The sequence below is a fragment of the Protomyctophum parallelum genome (genome assembly GCF_964188405.1).
Source record: "Protomyctophum parallelum genome assembly, chromosome: 1".
NCBI lineage: Eukaryota > Metazoa > Chordata > Actinopteri > Myctophiformes > Myctophidae > Protomyctophum > Protomyctophum parallelum.
In genome coordinates, this window is record NC_139697.1 from 20,083,955 (window position 1) to 20,103,355 (window position 19,401).

At 46.2% G+C, this 19,401-nt stretch overlaps 2 protein-coding genes across 2 annotated transcripts in view; one reads left to right on the plus strand and one right to left on the minus strand.

Annotated features, from left to right (window-relative positions):
- LOC310867021 (cytochrome c-like) overlaps positions 1–19,401 on the plus strand; it is a 453,272-nt gene that overhangs the window by 240,285 nt on the left and 193,586 nt on the right. The gene's annotated exons all lie outside the window — the stretch shown is intronic.
- kcnh8 (potassium voltage-gated channel, subfamily H (eag-related), member 8) overlaps positions 1–19,401 on the minus strand; it is a gene marked incomplete at both ends in the record, with an annotated part of 139,831 nt that overhangs the window by 97,780 nt on the left and 22,650 nt on the right. The window contains one exon of the mRNA XM_083769261.1: positions 8,538–8,771. Within this exon, the coding sequence (XP_083625387.1) occupies positions 8,538–8,771 (234 nt within the window). The remainder of the gene's footprint in view (positions 1–8,537; positions 8,772–19,401) is intronic.

Here is a 19,401-nt window from a genome sequence, read left to right on the forward strand (position 1 = left end):
TCAACTGAGGGCAACAGTTGAGTCCCTAAATAAAAAACAGACTAAAGAACTCTTTTGTACATCAGTCTGTTCTGCTTTTAAACCAACATCGGTAAACCAGAGGATATGATCTTGTTCCTGTCTGTTTCTGTGATTTGTGTAATGTGTATCATTTTGTAATGTATTGTGTATGTCTTGTCTGTATCTCGAACGGTGACGTCATGGACGCAAAACCAATTTCAGTGCAAGCTGACAATAAAGTTGTATCGTATCGTATCGTATGGTTATGGTAAGTTCACTCAGTATGATAGCTGTTATATATTCGGTAGTTGTTATATGTTCAGTTTAACCCATTCTGTACGGGAACCCCTTTTGTTGTTTTAAGCATCATGTTACACATTAGCTATTGAAAAATAGCACATCTACAAGCTCATAGCGCGGCACCGAAGAGAGCTTGTAGATCTATTTTTGAAAAATCTTGAAAATGTGGCGCAAATCTTTCAATCTTCTGTATAGTCTGGTGAACACCGGAGAGACGGGTGACAGCCGGAATGTAGACGGCACCCGGGTGAGCGGTATGGGTTTGTGCCCCAGCCTGTGTCCTCCGTGAGGAGGAAGCCCAACAAACCCTCGGTGAGGCCGTTAGGAGAGCCATGCAAGCAGCAAGCGGAACCACAGCACCACCTTCTCGCTCGGGTGGAGTCTGCGGAACCATTGCCCACCACTCCTGAATAAAGTGCCTGGTGCTGGGGCTCTGGTGCAACACACAGGTCCTGGGCCTGGTGAGAGCAGGAGTGGACCTGGTGAGACGTAGGAGGGGCCCGGACAGGAGTCAACCCACAGAGACTAGTCCTTCCATGCACCAGAAGCGTACCTCCCAGCCCAGGCAGAGTAGTTCTGGACTAGTTCCAACGGATTGTGTGGCCCTGGTTTTGCCCTAGTGGGACTGATTGAGGGTAGCTACTGGGACGTAAGTCGGGACGTGATCACCCCCGGGCTGGGTCGCCTGAGTGAGGGGTATGATGTTGGTAGACCCGAAACCCCGATGACCTCAGGATACATCACTGAGGATACGTCCCAGGTGCATTCATGCAATGTATTTTTTTGAAATATAATCTTTCAGAGCAAACGCTTTTCAAATCTTTGCTTCTGGGGAGGTATTATTTACATATTTTCAAAATGGGGGCAGCCAATTACATATCATTGTTGGGGTCCTTGACATGAAATATTGAGCACCACTGACATAGAAATATGGGGTATTTCAGAAAATCTAAGACATTTTTTTAATTTTGACGTCAGGCCTAAATGGGATAATAGAGAGCAGGTATATTATATATGCATGACTGTGTGTGTCTCTGTGGGCGCATCATGTTCCTACAGAGCAGAGCAGAGCAGGGTGTGTGTGTGTGTGCGTGTGCGTGTGCACGCGTGCGTGTGTGTATTTACTTGCCTGCTGTGTGTTTCTGCAGTGCACGGCGCGGCTCAATAGAATCCCAGAGGACATGTTATCGGGATGTATGAATTCCCCACAGAGCAGCAGGTGCTTAAATCGACTGAGCCGAGGACTAGCCAGAAGCAGTGTGAAGGTGAGCCAGAGTGCCACGCACGGTCCTGATGACTTTATAGGGATGAAACAGATGGCTTTGCAACAGATCTCTAGAGCGGCGTAGTGGCTTTTCGCTGATATGGCACCTTGGGGGCCGAGCCGTCTGGATGTGTGCGTCTGTGTGCGTCTGTCTGTGTGTGTGTGTGTGTGCCGTGCGTCAGTGGCTAATATGGCAAAACACTGGACCGATCAGCGCCGACATTTGTTATGCAAGCTGCCAGTCCGGTCAAGGAAGTAGACCTTATTATTATTATTAAAATAAATAAATGAGATCCACAGGGAGGCGAACCAGTGACCTTCTCATTACCGGACAACCTCTCTATACCTCTAAGCTGTGGTCAGACCCTTGTGCGTGCGTGCGTGCGTGCGTGCGTGCGTGCGACTGTGTGCAATAAAATCTGCTGTAGAGACTTCAAGAGCTGGTGGGGATTCCTTGCTGTCACTATCCATGCCTGCTGATGCATCTATTATAGTGTGTGTGTGTGTGTGTGTGTGTGTGTGTGTGTGCGTGCGTGCGTGCGTGCGTTTGTGCGTGCGTGCGTGCGTGCGTGCGTGCGTGCGTGCGTGCGTGCGTGCGTGCGTGCGTGCGTGCGTGCGTGCGTGCGTGCGCGTGTGCACACATGCATGTGTGCACGTGCGCGGACAAGAGCAGTCCAATCAAACACAGAGAGAGACACCGGAGTCAATAATTCCGCTGCGCTTTACTCCACTGTGATAGATGTGGGAGGACAGCGTGAGCTTTACTCCACTGTGATAGATGTGGGAGGACAGCGTGACAGCGTGAGCTTTACTCCACTGTGATAGATGTGGGAGGACAGCGTGACAGCGTGGAGCTTTACTCCACTGTGATAGATGTGGGAGGACAGAGCTTTACTCCACTGTGATAGATGTGGGAGGACAGAGCTTTACTCCACTGTGATAGATGTGGGAGGACAGAGCTTTACTCCACTGTGATAGATGTGGGAGGACAGAGCTTTACTCCACTGTGATAGATGTGGGAGGACAGAGCTTTACTCCACTGTGATAGATGTGGGAGGACAGAGCTTTACTCCACTGTGATAGATGTGGGAGGACAGCATGCTTTACTCCACTGTGATAGATGTGGGAGGACAGAGCTTTACTCCACTGTGATAGATGTGGGAGGACAGAGCTTTACTCCACTGTGATAGATGTGGGAGGACAGAGCTTTACTCCACTGTGATAGATGTGGGAGGACAGAGCTTTACTCCACTGTGATAGATGTGGGAGGACAGAGCTTTACTCCACTGTGATAGATGTGGGAGGACAGCATGCTTTACTCCACTGTGATAGATGTGGGAGGACAGAGCTTTACTCCACTGTGATAGATGTGGGAGGACAGAGCTTTACTCCACTGTGATAGATGTGGGAGGACAGAGCTTTACTCCACTGTGATAGATGTGGGAGGACAGAGCTTTACTCCACTGTGATAGATGTGGGAGGACAGCATGCTTTACTCCACTGTGATAGATGTGGGAGGACAGAGCTTTACTCCACTGTGATAGATGTGGGAGGACAGAGCTTTACTCCACTGTGATAGATGTGGGAGGACAGAGCTTTACTCCACTGTGATAGATGTGGGAGGACAGAGCTTTACTCCACTGTGATAGATGTGGGAGGACAGAGCTTTACTCCACTGTGATAGATGTGGGAGGACAGAGCTTTACTCCACTGTGATAGATGTGGGAGGACAGAGCTTTACTCCACTGTGATAGATGTGGGAGGACAGCATGCTTTACTCCACTGTGATAGATGTGGGAGGACAGAGCTTTACTCCACTGTGATAGATGTGGGAGGACAGAGCTTTACTCCACTGTGATAGATGTGGGAGGACAGAGCTTTACTCCACTGTGATAGATGTGGGAGGACAGAGCTTTACTCCACTGTGATAGATGTGGGAGGACAGAGCTTTACTCCACTGTGATAGATGTGGGAGGACAGCATGCTTTACTCCACTGTGATAGATGTGGGAGGACAGAGCTTTACTCCACTGTGATAGATGTGGGAGGACAGAGCTTTACTCCACTGTGATAGATGTGGGAGGACAGAGCTTTACTCCACTGTGATAGATGTGGGAGGACAGAGCTTTACTCCACTGTGATAGATGTGGGAGGACAGCGTGCTTTACTCCACTGTGATAGATGTGGGAGGACAGAGCTTTACTCCACTGTGATAGATGTGGGAGGACAGAGCTTTACTCCACTGTGATAGATGTGGGAGGACAGAGCTTTACTCCACTGTGATAGATGTGGGAGGACAGAGCTTTACTCCACTGTGATAGATGTGGGAGGACAGAGCTTTACTCCACTGTGATAGATGTGGGAGGACAGCGTGCTTTACTCCACTGTGATAGATGTGGGAGGACAGAGCTTTACTCCACTGTGATAGATGTGGGAGGACAGAGCTTTACTCCACTGTGATAGATGTGGGAGGACAGAGCTTTACTCCACTGTGATAGATGTGGGAGGACAGCGTGCTTTACTCCACTGTGATAGATGTGGGAGGACAGAGCTTTACTCCACTGTGAGGACAGCTTTACTCCACTGTGAGGACAGCTTTACTCCACTGTGAGGACAGCTTTACTCCACTGTGAGGACAGCTTTACTCCACTGTGAGGACAGCTTTACTCCACTGTGATAGATGTGGGAGGACAGCGTGAGATGCCATGAAAACCAAACAAGATGTAATGTATATAGGCAAGAAAGGCTGCCCTGCAGAGCACTGCTAGAGGAGAGCTATGGAGAGGAGCGAGACAGGGGATGAAAGAGCACTGTTAGAGGAAAGCTATGGAGAGGAGCGAGACAGGGGATGAAAGAGGAAAGCTATGGAGAGGAGCCAGACAGGGGATGAAAGAACACTGTTAGAGGAAAGCTATGGAGAGGAGCGAGACAGGGGATGAAAGAACACTGTTAGAGGAAAGCTATGGAGAGGAGCGAGACAGGGGATGAAAGAGCACTGTTAGAGGAAAGCTATGGAGAGGAGCGAGACAGGGGATGAAAGAGGAAAGCTATGGAGAGGAGCCAGACAGGGGATGAAAGAACACTGTTAGAGGAAAGCTATGGAGAGGAGCGAGACAGGGGATGAAAGAGCACTGTTAGAGGAAAGCTATGGAGAGGAGCGAGACAGGGGATGAAAGAGGAAAGCTATGGAGAGGAGCCAGACAGGGGATGAAAGAGCACTGCTAGAGGAGAGCTATGGAGAGGAGCGAGACAGGGGATGAAAGAGCAACTGTTAGAGGAAAGCTATGGAGAGGAGCGAGACAGGGGATGAAAGAGGAAAGCTATGGAGAGGAGCGAGACAGGGGATGAAAGAGCAACTGTTAGAGGAAAGCTATGGAGAGGAGCGAGACAGGGGATGAAAGAGCAACTGAGGCAGAATATATAGCATGATGGAGAATTGGGGAAAAGAGAGGACAATTGAGATGTGGAAGCACGAAAGGCATGGTGAAAGGAGATGATGGATGGATGCGAGAGAGCACTACGAATTCTGGAAAACAGGTAACCCGGGAAAGAGAAAGTCTTGAATGTGTCCAACTATTGAGCATGTGAGCAATTTGGGGTGTATGGCTGCACACTATTACAGACAGAGTGAGGCAGACATAAATGTCTCATCTCATCTCCACTGGCCATACGCTGTGGCCGTGGTAATGTAATGGACTGCACTGTGTGTATAGGAGTCAGAACCAGCTGTGTTTAACAACCTGGGCCACAGCTTGCTGCAGGCCATGCATGGACAAATGGATGCACTTTTTAACTTTTCTTTTTGTTTTTATATCCCCACGATTTTGTAACCCATTTTTTTTCACCCAGTGTCAATTTTTCGAATCTAATCTAATCTGCACTCCCTCTATACTCTGCCACCTGGGGAGAGCAACGGCCAGAGGGAGGCAGTTTAGATACCTACGTATACCCTAGGGCCTAGGACATGGGTTCCCAGAGTGGGGTCCAGGGACCCCTAGGGGTACTTGAGGGAGTTCCAGGGGGTACCTATAGCTCAATTAGAGATAGTTGGGAACCAAATGGACCCTTATGGGTCTGTAACTGCAGAGAGTGTACAAATGGAACCAAATTTGTACACTCTCAGAGTTAAATTAACAGTGGTTTTACGATATAAATTGGGGTATACCAGAGATAGAAATGCCATTAAATCGGGGGTCCGTAGCATAATGCCTGCATGTGAAACTGGGGGGGGGGGGGGTCCTTGAAATCAATATGTTTCGGAATCACTGCAAGAGTCGTAAAGATCCTCCCTTATCGGGGTCACTGCAGGCATATGTTTCCAAATGTCAATCCGTTCTGAACGGGAACCCATTTTGGTGTTAGCATCATGTTATGCTTTAGCTATTGAAAAATAGCAGATCTACAAGCTCATACGAGCTTGTAGGTCTGCTATTTTTGAAAAATCGAAGAACGACTGACATTTTTTTAAGCTGATCTCAGGTCAGAATGGGTTAATCAGACCAGTGTGTGTCCAGTGGAAACCTCGCATGAATCTGATCTCAGGTCAGAATGGGTTAAATTAAGCCGGTCCCAGAAATGGGGAACATGCAAACTCCACACAGAAAAGCGCTTTCGCCAACCCCACCTATAGGGTATATGGGCACTGATGACACGGAGGAGAGAATAAACCAAGTACTCACATTTGTATGTAAATTACATGATGCACATATAATTCTACATACATTAAAAAACTCTGAACTTTGACTGCATGCATGGGAGAGAGTTTGGAAGACACTGTAGGTGGCTCTGAGTCTATAATCATTATAACAACGTGAACGTTTTTTTAATGAGCCAGTAGGGGCGCTGTTGTGCCAGAAAGAGAGATAGTGCTGTACTGTTGCCTGCTAATGAGAGAGAGAGAGAGAGAGAGAGAGAGAGAAAGAGAGAGAGAGAGAGAGAGAGAGAGAGAGAGAGAGAGAGAGAGAGAGAGGAGGAGGAGGGGGGGAGAGAGAGAGGGGAGTTGCACCACTCAGTTCACACGGGTGTGAAAGTTCATATTCGTAGACAACCAAAATATGTTGGAATTGTTTGACATGGTGTCATTAAAATTAACGTCGGCATGGCACATATACATCACTGACTATATCCAGAACATAATTGGCACTTCATTTCATGCAAGACCCCTGCCCCCTAAATCACTCCCACATCACACACTCTCACTGTCCGGAAAAGTAATTTACATAATTATGCTCTCCCCTGTAGCAGTTCTTTCCCGTGTGTGTGTAGCCATACAGTGTCGTATACTTCATCAGGGGCACAGCATGGTTAAGTGGGCTGCCCCGAGGCAGCATTTATGGTTCGGTGTCGCAACTGGACAATAAAGAGCTTGTTAACCCGAGAATCCTGCTGCCATCTGTCCCCTGGAGCTGTGACGACACGCACCTGCTGTGTATCGATGCACAAAGGGAAAAAATCAGCCATATTGGCTACACTTGAGGAAAATAGACGTGGAGTCACGTGACTGGACACAAGATATAGGGCCCTATAGCGAGAGAGACCTAAAGAGCCAGTAAACTGAGATAATATGAAAGTTTCATGTGCCTCAGTGTTAAATAATTTCTCGCATTTCTCACAGATATCATTGTCTTAATGGTCTTTTAATGAGAGCCAGCCAGTGCCTGAATGGAGCTGTCCATCCATCTATATACATCTCTATATCTCAATTCATCCATCCTCCCCTCACTCATTGCCAATTTAAATTAAGCCAGTCCCAGAAATAGGCACATGAGAAATCCCCCCCATATACAGTACAAGTGAGGCAGTGATTTGCACCATAATGTGTTGGAAAATAACCATCTTTGTTGTTATTAGTCAAGCGGACAGCATCTTTTATTGTTTTTCTGGGGATAATGTAGGACGGTCATACCAGCTCAGTGGCCTTATGGTTAGAGTGTCCGCCCTGAGACTGGGAGGTCGGGGTTCAATCCCCGGCCGGGGTAATACCAAAGACTCTACAAATGGGACCCAATGCTTCCCTGCTTGACACTCAGCATCAAGGGTTGGATTGGGGGTAAGTCCCTGCGACATACTAGCGTCATGTCCAGGGGGTGTACTTAAGCAATATTACAAGAGAGGGTGTTGTTTAACGTGATTATTGCCACGACAGTGATGCGGTAGGGGAACGAGACAAAGTCGAGTTCCGCAAGCATCACTGAAGTGATGTTTTCATTAGGTGGTGAACAGTGCTGGTTTGATCAACGGCTAGAAACCGTTTCAACCAATCAGATTGCTTCCTCTTAACGACCTGTTGTAGAATTGTACATCAAGCTGCCTCACACTACAGAAACAGGAGATAGGCTCCTGCCCTATGGGCCTCATGGCTCGGCAAGGCTACTTACTTACTATGTAGGTCATATTTAAAACTATAATGGTAGCAACCCCCCACATCCTATTCTCCTATGTGTCAGGATACTCCATGGAAAATTTCAGACTTCCATGTCTATTTATGTAATTTTAGTGAATTAATATTTGCCTTTACACAATTTCGCCAGCAGAGCCATATACCAAAAAGGGGGTTTTGAGGTAGGTGGGACATTTTGACAACTTTTTATCATAGCTCATAATTTTCAGCACATTTCTTCCAATAATAAAACACTGATTAGAAGTATATTTCCGGGGGGTGCACTAGACTAACAGGCAAAGTTGGACAACGTAATAGAGGGTATCAAGTGGCGAAACGAGTGGCAAATTAAGTATAACGTCTTTTAACTGTCAAGGCCAGAAAGTAGTTTTTTGGCCACTCAGTATAGGCGTTCCCGCATAACTTCCAGGTATGATGATGTCACGTGCATACCCTCTGTTGCTTCGATCGACACGCAATGGTTCTGTTCTGGGTAAATGGCGTGCTCACTACTTGTCTATTCCATTTGTTTCCCAACCCTGGGGCCGAGGCTATAACAGACGTGTGGCCTGCACATCTCCAGGCCGTCACTCACCCGACTTGCTGTAGAACGTGATCTCGTCCTTGAACTCCTTGCGCTCCTCCAGGGCGCCGTCGATGCTGAGGATGACGCTCTCGGCGGTCTCGGGGCCGTACAGGAACTTGCAGGCGCAGCTCTTCTGCATGACCTCGGCGCGCGAGAACCCCGCCAGCTCGCAGAAGCCATCGGAGCAGTAGACGATGGGGAAGCCCTGGGCCACCTGGGCATTGGCCAGGATGAAGTTGCTGTCTGCCATGCGCAGTGGTGTGGGGAGAGAGAGAGACGTCAAAAATTAGTCAGAGTCACTTTCAAGAAAGTTTACAAACCGCTGTGGGTGCTGGCGGCGTGTTTCCTCCTCCGCGTCATCAGTGCCCATACCCGAAGGCGGGGTTGGCGAAAGGGCCTTTCTGTGTGGAGTTTGCATGTTCTCCCCGTGTCACCTAGGGTATAGGTACCCTCACCAAAAACATGCAGTAATCCTGGTCACTAAACTGCCTCCCCCTGGCCAGCCGGGGCGCCTGATGGAGGGGAAAGGAACTGGTTGGAATAACGTGTTCCTTCCACGCGCTACGTCCAACCAGGGAAACTCCCCCCTGTCAGGTGTAAAAGGAGCAACTTGGACACTCAGGCATGAAGGAAGCATGAGTTCAAGTCCGTGGCTCTCCCCATGTCCCCCATATAACGGGGACTAGGTTGGTGGAGGGTGTGTAGAGCCCAGGATCACATTAGATGATTGACACAGGGGCGAAAAATGGGTTACAAAATCGTGGGATAAAAAATATATAAAAAAAAAAAGAAAGTTTACAAACAGGGACAAAGTGGCAAGGTGCAAAAGAGGCAATGTGCGATGTATAACGGAGGCGAGGCGCAGAGAAGCGACGGTGCAAAAGAGGCAATTCATCAATGGCTAGAGGTTTGGGTCCGTTACGCGGCCCTCACATCTCCACAACGATTGTATCTGTGTCCCTCCCCATATGGAGATCTGTCTGTCTGTCTGTCTGTGTGTCTGTCTGTCTGTCTGCCTGTCATATGGCGATTTGCTGATTTCTCGCTCATTTTCAGGGAACCATGCACACGCACACGCACGCACACACACACGCACGCGCGCACACACACACACACACACACACACACACACACACACACACACACACACACACACACACACACACACACACACACACAGAGAATATATACTAATACATTTCTGTTTTCCATTTAGGCAGGATTATTACTATTATTATCAATCATCATCAACATCATCATCAAAGGCTATCGATCACTGTATGTATTGATTATAGCAGAAAGAAACATCCCTTTTCTGTCTCATATATAGCTTTGGTTTCCATTCTTACACTGACATCTCTCGTATATATTTTTCATCGGGCACGATCGCATGCAGGAACTTTTCTCTGAAACGTTCGTTCTTATTCTGACCTTGTGAGCCTTCAACGTTTGGCGACGTGTAATCTAGGTGATTTATGATGAAACACAGCTTACTTTAACAGTCGCGGTGCTTGTTTGTTGTTGTAAGCCTTAATCCATTTTGACCCTGGAATGATTCTACAAATGTTTTCTAAAATCCTGACAGTTTTCTGAAAAACCCCATGTTTCTATATGTCAGTGGTTCTCAAACATTTTCATGTCAAGGCCCCCCACGTTATATGTAATTGGCTGCCAACACCCCTCCCCATCTGAAAATATGTTGTTCCAGGAACCCCCACAGAAGCAATTGGTTTGAGTTAAAAAAAACTTTGGCTCTGAAAGAATATATTATTCAAAGATTTGCACCACATTTTCACAATTTTCCAAAAACGGCAGACCTGCTTGTAGATCTGCTATTTTTTCAATAGCTAAGAAAGGTATAATTATAACATAGTGCTTCAAACACGAAAAGGGGTTCCCGTCCAAAATGGGCTATTGGCTAAACACCATGTAGTGCACCTGACAAGATAGTGAATAAAGAGGGAAAGAAGTGGCACGAGGACGGAGCAAATCAGATGAAGTGTGACGCAGCCTTCGTCTCCTTGAGGCATGCACTTTCAGTGCACAGAAACAAACTATGAGGGTTGCTGTACTTTGTCATGATACCAAGGGAGGTTCTTCTGGGGGCTCATTTCCTTTCAGACGATATAAATCACAATCGCCGGCGACGTCACAAAACAACCCCGAATATTCCGACGACACAGCAATACTCGCGTGTGCTGTACACAGTGGCGTGCAGACATCTAGAGGGGCAGGTGCTCAAGTGAAAAAAGGGCACCTTGTGTTTTTTTTATCAAGAATTGATCAATGTCACCATGGTCCACATACTGTACAGTGTAATTGTTTTTTAAACACTTTTTTGTACAGTGTTTCAGTGTACACTACACTGTACAATGTGTTTGTTTTTAGTTTTTTTCAAAAGGGCACATTGCTGTCCAGAGCAAGGGCAGGTGGTGCTCTAGCACCCCCTGGTGTCTATCTGTGCACACCACTGGCTGTACAACACAGTGGTTTTCAACTAGTGGTCCGCGGAGCACCTGTGGTCCTTCCCTGAGGGGGGTTCCAGACGAATGATGGAGAGTTGTTGTATAACCAAATGGACCCTATATATAGATCTTTAACTCTTGAGAGCGTAAAATGAAACCAAACAGTTTCATTATACGCTCTCAAGATTTAAATTGTTGTTACATCCGCAGTACTTAATTTGCAAGAAGTCTACAGAATTCAAAGTTTGCCTGTTATCTCTCTCTCTCTCTCTCTCTCTCCAACATACAGCATGGACTTTGGACAAAATCGTATCCAACGAGGACAAAATATTATTTCGTTTTGGGTTAAATGTCATCATAGCTTAGTTTGCATTTAGTTTCCATTTCGTTTTCGTCTGTGAAAAAAAGGCATAGTCGACGACGGACATGTTTTGTCATAGTATTAGTTGACGAAATCATTCAAATCAACACTGCGGCCAAGCCAGTGGAGTCTGGACAATGTTGTTGTGTATACACTGTCCTTCTATGGAGATAAAGCACAAAGGCCAAAGCATTATCTTTAACCTCTGAAAATCTGAAACGTAGCTGACTGTTGTCCCCCCCAGGGCTCTATGTGTGTGTGCATGTGGATAATACATCTTCTGAATGTGAAATGGAAACAGTATTGTTGTTAACTGACCTAATTGTGTCTATATACTCTGAATGAGTACCTGGTTGAAAGGGAGCTGTCATGTCCAGGCCTGGATCCATCCATTAACACACGCACGCACGCACGCACACATATATATGTACTCACGCACGCACGCACGCACGCACGCACGCACGCACACACACACGCACGCACGCGTAAAGTAAAGTACATTTGCTCAAGTACTGTACCTTCTTTCTTTTTTTTCTTTACTTTCACTTTTTACTTCTAATTTTCAATACTTTTACTTTTATAGGCAACATGCACCCGGTGCCAACATTGGCACAAAGGAGGGTGATCACTGGCACACAACATTTAGTCAAACGCACGATGATGACACACGCCCGCACGCACGCACGTGGCACCTCCTTCTCCACACAGACAAACTGCCTATAACAGCCGAAACAGCACAGTATTTGGCAAGTTGTTTGGCTTTGCTTTTTGTCATGCCAGCTATTCTTAGGCCACTCATGGTCAGTTTATGCACATGGCCCAGGCTTCCGAATATCAGTATGGTAAATCTACAGCGATACCCCAGGTTTGCCATACTTCCAAGTAATGGTTGATACTTAGAGTGTTTATCTTGGAATGCCTGGTCCATGACCAAATCAAAGACACAGCCCACCTCCAGAATCAGGACCTCCTTGTGACTGGTGTCAACAAAGACAACATCAGGTGTGTTCAGGATGTTAGCAAAGACATCGCATGCACAGCTAAACCAATCTGGTAACACTCTTGAATGTTTATAGGCCTACATTGCTGCACTATAGATGGAACATACTTTCGAACAGACTGCATCAGACACTAGGTCAACAATCCGGTCGTGGCGAGCAATATACAAGTTTTTGTATGCACTACATCCATTTGTTATGTGTGCGATGGATTCTATAGGTGTTGTTCAGAATCATGATGGTTTATACAGAGTGGAGTGTGGGTGTCGGGATACCAGATTGACAGATTGTACTTGGTTGGCAATACTTGCAGTCTTGCTTTGATGGTGAATTTTATCATTCATCGAATGTGAAACAGAGTGATCAGCTGAATCAACACAGGCCAACTTTCCCTGCAGTCGAAGGCCACGCCAATGTTCTTTGGCTTCAGTCTGTTTCGTGCTAAGCAGAACCCTTCTCGCCGTTTCTTCCTGTAGTCTATAGTCAGTGTCCGCTCCCTGGTGGGTGAGGGTAGCCTTCACTACCACGCTGGAGTCTGTAATTAATCCATCAGAGATGGGCACATTTTCGTTGTTTTTTCCTCCATTTTAGCTGGACCCCTGTCCGATGGCAAAGGTCGTTGAGATCTGGCCAATCAGACCAGACCCCGAAGCCCTTGGCTTGTGAGTCCAGTTTCCCAGAGTCTTTCCTCCTAAAGCCCAGGAAGTTATTCTGGTCTGCAGCAGCCAGGGGTACCTTCCTCCTGCGCAGGTCCAGTAGGAGTGATGCCCTGGCCATTTCTCTGACGGTGTCATCATCATTATTGAGCATGTGTAGTAGGTGGCTTAGCCGTGTTGCTGCATGAATCCACTCTACATTTGGGGCCCCCAGCCCCCCTTCGCCATATGAAAGGAAGAGTATGTCTCGTGTGGAGTGTGAGTTTAGGCCAAGGGGCCAGTGAGGCACTCCAACGTTGAAGCGATGGGCCCTAGTGGTAAGAGGAAGGACTGCAAGCGGAGCGCTCGGTTGCACTTCCGCATTGGACCACCAAAATGTGGTGGTCCAATGCGGAAATGCGCCCAAAAAGGCGGAAATAGACGGTCCTTCGGGCTGCTTCAAAACGCCACTGAGCAACTACCACTGACATGAATAGCGGAGGGGGCGGAGCTTCACGCCAGATCAGTCTCTATCCTTTTAATACTCTATGGTTTAGGCCAACCCATTTTCTGGCCAGCTGGACATTTCTATTTGTCATGTCTCTCAGTGCATGTTGTGGGATGTGTACAGGTGTTGTATCTTCACCAGGGCCACTTCTCTGACAGCCTCCAGCTTCATGACTAATATTCACCTTTTTCCTTCCTTTTTGTGTGCTCCACTTCCTGTCGATTTCATTGGATATACACTGACACGGAGCAAGACAGGAACGCCCAAAAACGTCACATCCGTTTTTTTACCCTGGGCAGAATTTTCTATGGCTGCCAATGCAACTTTTTCCAATCCTTAATCACATACGGACAAACATCTATGCCGATAATATCTAACTTGCGGAGGTAACGTGCCTTGTCCACGGGCAACAAATCTTTCAACGTATGGCATTGCAAATACGTTTGATAATCGCTACTCTGCGCAATATTGTTTTGGAAATGCCGCAAATTGCATTGCAGTGAACGAGAGCAAATCACAACTTAACCTGGGGGTGGTGACTCCGCCCTGAATAAGCGTTGTCGTGTCAGTGTATCATTGGTCATCTGACCAGTTTCATTGGATCAAATCGACAGGAAGTGGAGCACACACAGCCCAGGAAAAAGGTGAATATGGAGGGGGGACATATCGATCAGGTCGACACACACACACATACACACACACACACACACACACACACACACACACACACACACACAGTGGCGTGCACAGATAGACACTAGGGGGTGCTAGAGCACAACCTGCCCTTGCCCTCTGGACAGCAATGTGCCCCTTTGAGAAAACAAACAAAAAACAAACCAGCCCCCCCTTTTTTTACAGTATGGTGACATTGATCAATTCTTGATAATAAAAAAAACTTCTAATATATTATTTGTGCTCCAAAATCTATAAATCTCACACTATTGAGGCAACTGGCCCATTCCACGCGCTGCACAAGGTGCCCTTTTTTCACTTGAGCACCTGCCCCTCTAAATGTCTGTAGTCTGTACGCCACTGCACGCACGCACGCACGCACGCACGCACGCACGCACGCATGCGCACGCACGCACACAGACACACACACACACACACACACACACACACACACACACACACACACACACACACACACACACACACGGGGCGGGCAGAGCAGCAAAAAGAAAAAGGGAAGACATGCCCTCAATATAATCAATGCGAGGTGTGTGTCGCCACACCCCGACGACTTGTTCCAATTACCTTTCATTACAGGAATCTATTTTCTGCATCAATAATCCCGTTATCCGACCGCCGGAGACGGTTAATTGTTTCATGTCGCACGTCAGGGCCTTCATGTCACGGGAGGCCGGGCGCCGTCGGATATTGGAGAGGGGAATAACGGTCGTCTCCGATGGAGCCGCCATGGAGAACCTGGTACAGCGTCGTACTGTAATACATGTTGTACCCTCCTGAGGACCCGAGCAGGCAGCAGAGGCTCTTTGTCAGTCGTTCTTAGATTAAAAAAAAAATAGCAGACCTACAAGCTTGTAGATCTGCTATTTTTCAATAGCTAAAGCGTAACATAATGCTAAACAGCAAAAGGGGTTCCCAGTTTCCCACCCCCCAAAATGACAAAATGGGAAAATGACAGTTTTCTGAAAAAGCAATGCTTCTATGTCAGTCGTTCTTCGATTTTTCAAAAAATAGCAGACCTATACAAGCTCATAGCGCGCCACTCGGTGCCGCGCTATGAGCTTGTAGATCTGCTATTTTTCAATAGCTAAAGCGTGAAAGTGAAAGTATAAATATTGCAAAGTATAGAAGTCCCGTATTCAAAATGCACTCAAGTAAAAGTATTGACATGAAATAGTGTGAGCACCAATGATAAAGAAACGTAGGTTTGTTTTTTTTCCAGAAAACCATCAGGGTTAAAACAAGTTACATAATTGTATAACTTTACATTTGGACTGAATATACATGCAGTATATGATTCGTTCCTACACTGAAAACCCAGATTTGACACCAGCATGCAGAGGACTGTGGAAACATTGACGGGATGTGGAGGCGTACGTGCTACACTACGTGAAAGTACGGACACCTTCAAATTGGTTACGGTGACATTCTCTTCCGAGACACACTCTCTGAGACTTATACATATGCATATCTGTGATTATTATTATGCATACCTTTCCAGCCCTGTTCCAGTCAAGACTTCCTCCTGTGCCTCCATTACTCTCTCTCTCTCTCTCTCTCTCTCTCTCTCTCTCTCTCTCTCTCTCTCTCTCTCTCACAATACATAAAAATAAAAGAAATCCCATTTTATTTGGCATTCATTGTTAGGTATGCCCGTATCTGGTCTAAAAGTGTGAAAAACGTATTTTTCATTTCACTGGGTCTTCAAATGAATGGTTAAAAGTGGTTAAACGATAAGGCGACACCGTTCTTAAAGATGGAGTGCTGTGATTTTTTCCAGGGCATATGTATGTTTTGTATTCATCGTGACCCAAAAGAGAAGAAATTAGACGTTTGCCCTGGACCCAAACTAGTGAAAATAGCAGATCTACAAGCTCACAACGTGTCGGTTCACACCGCGTTGTGAGCTTGTATGTTTTGGCTTCTCCGACCTCCACCGATAGTATCAAGTCAAGACAGACAGGAAAGAGACATGTACAGTATGCAGCAAAGGAGATATATATTTTCACTATAATCTGTTTCCTAATTTACGGGATTTCTGAGGTTTTTCTTAGAGTTTTGTGTTCGGTTCATGATTTTTTTTAATGCTTTGAAATATTAATGATAATGATATGTCCGTCAAATTAGAAGTATGTTTTCTAAGTACAAAGACAAATGGTGTAATGACATATGAATCTAATGTGAAGTATAACTTAACCCATTTTGACCTTCTAAAAATGTCTTCTACATCCTGACAGTTTTCTGAAAAGGCTATGTTTCTATGTCAGTCGTCAGTTGTCAGCTTGTAGATCTGCTATTTTTCAATAGCTAAAGCATAACATAATGCTAACACCAAAAGGGGTTCCCGCCCCAAAATGGGTTTTAAACAAATGTGCTATCAGGAACATTGCCATCAGCACTGGAGACTGGCAGGTTTAATGCCACTCCGGAAGAGAGATACTGCTTGTTCTGTGATGTTGGTGAAATTGAAAATGAAATCCACTTTCCGTTTTACTGCTCTAAACATGATGACACAAGAGAAGTATTTGTTAACAAGATTGTCTTGTAGCCCCTGTAATCCTCGATCTAACCTTTAGGTCTAGGCCCAAGGAGGCTCGGGTTTGGAGGTTGGATGTTTCTCTACTCTCGTCTGATGAGTTTTGCAGTACTATCTCACAAGCTATAGACGTCTTCCTTATGACTAACAAGAACAGTGAAACTTCACCCTCATTACTATGGGAGACATTAAAGGCAAATATCAGGGGAGTAATAATTTCGTATACGGCACATGCCAACAAGCTTCGTCTCGTTAGACAAAGAGAACTGTTAGCTCTTATCACTGATATTGACTATCATTATGCCATTGGTCCGACCCCTGAGCTTTACAAGGACAGAGTTGCGTACCAGACAGAATACAACCTTTTAACAACTAGGGATGCAGAGCGGCTTCTCCTCAGATCTCGTGGTACTTTGTATGAGCATGGGGACAAAGCGGGGCGTCTTCTCGCCCACCAGTTAAAGAGTAGATCGGCCTCACAATCAATTTCCCAGATTCGTGACAGTTCAGAATCACTGACTACAGATCCCAAATTAATAAATGACACTTTTAAGACATTTTACTCCCAACTCTATACGTCCCAGGCGCCGGAGGACAACTCGACTATGCTAGAGTTTTTCTCAAAACAAACTATTCCCAAGATTTCCTCAGAGGATTGTCGTGGTCTAGATCGACCTCTGGCGCTTGGAGAGATTATATCAGCTATCCGGCTGATGCAAAGTGGAAAGTCTCCGGGCCCTGACGGCTTTTCGGTAGAATTTTTTAAGAAATTCACAGACCAGCTGGCTCCTCTGCTCCTAGAAATGTTTGAGGACTCGTTACAAGAGGGTGTGCTACCACCGACCCTTACACAGGCATCCATTTCTCTACTTCTTAAAAAGGATAAAGATCCCACTTGCTGCTCTTCGTATCGTCCAATTTCACTTCTCAATGTGGATGTAAAAATATTGGCTAAAGTGCTAGCGGGTAGACTGGAAACGGTTCTTCCCACGGTAATATCTGAAGATCAGACGGGCTTCATAAAAAATCGCCACTCTTTTGCTAATGTCCGTAGACTACTGAGCATCGTCAACTCCCCTAGTTCAGAGATCGAACCGGAAGTGGTAATCTCACTGGACGCGGAAAAGGCCTTTGACAGGGTAGAATTAAGGTACTTGTTCCTCACTCTAGAGAGGTTTGGCTTTGGGGAAAGGATCCTGTCATGGATACGCTTGCTTTACACTAACCCGCAGGCCTGTGTCGCAACAAACAACTGTCGATCAACATTTTTTCCACTCACACGTGGGACACGCCAGGGATGCCCCTTATCCCCTTTGCTGTTTGCCGCTGCCATTGAGCCATTGTCCATTGCGTTAAAAGCTGAAACTCTGTTTTCTGGGGTGAGGAGAGGGGGTATTGAGCACAGAGTGTCCCTCTATGCGGACGACCTGTTACTCTACATATCTGACCCTGTTCCCAGTATTCCACACATTTTATCCCTTCTTGACACATTTGGAAGCTTCTCTGGTTACAAACTAAATTTACAAAAAAGTGAGTGTTTCCCGATTAATGAACTGGCCCGTGATGTTTCCCAGTCTCTCCAATCTTTCCATGTGGCAAACAATGGCTTCAAATATTTGGGTATAAATATAACCCAGTCTTTTGGCTCTCTTCTTGAACAAAATTTCACTGCATTGACAACCAGGGTCAAGACTGACCTCCAGAGGTGGAATGCTCTGCCTCTTTCCCTGGCTGGCAGAGTACAGACTGTTAAAATGAACATATTACCTAGGTACTTGTATCTTTTCCAATGTCTCCCAATATTCCTCCCAAAATCGTTTTTTACTAAATTAGACTCTATGATTTCATCCTTTATTTGGGAAGGTAAAACCCCAAGAATCAGATTGCCTTTACTGCAGAGAATTAGAGCTGAGGGTGGACTGAGCCTTCCAAACTTCAGGTATTACTATTGGGCTGCTAACATTCACAAAATAATTCTCTGGTTGAGTGAGCCTGAAGACTGCTGGTGTAGGCTTGAGGCTGGTTCTTGCATTTCGTCCTCGCTTGAAGCATTGGTGTGTAGCCCTGTACCTTTTGTGCCGTCAAAATACAGTACAAACCCGATTGTTGTCTCAACACTTAAGGTTTGGGGACAGATTAGGAAGGAGTTTGGTTGGTCATTGCTCACCATGTCAGCACCCATCTGCAATAATCATCTTTTTTCACCTGCTAAAATGGACTCTGGGTTTGCTGCATGGGGAAGAGAAGGTCTGATTTACTTCCGAGACTTGTATATAGATGGCCAATTTGCAGAATTCGGAGATTTGTGTGCAACTTATGACCTGCGACAATCTGACCGGTTTAGATATTTTCAGGTTCGACACTTTGTTAAAACCCACTCTCCAACATTCCCGCAGTTACCTATGCGGTCGGGTGTGGAGGTCTTTATGCCTGCAGCAAGCCTAGCTAGAGGTGTTGTTTCTTGTCTCTATGAGACTATCCCCCGCAGAGACCCGGGTTTGGATAAGATCAGGGCAGGCTGGGAGGCCGAATTGGAGATCGCATTTTCAGATGAGTGGTGGGAGCAGGCAACGGGTTAATTCTTCTTCTTCCTGTGCTAGGCTTAGCCTCATTCAGTTTAAAGTTCTCCACAGAACCCATTACAGTAAAGCAAGGTTATCTAAAATATATCCGGGCATGA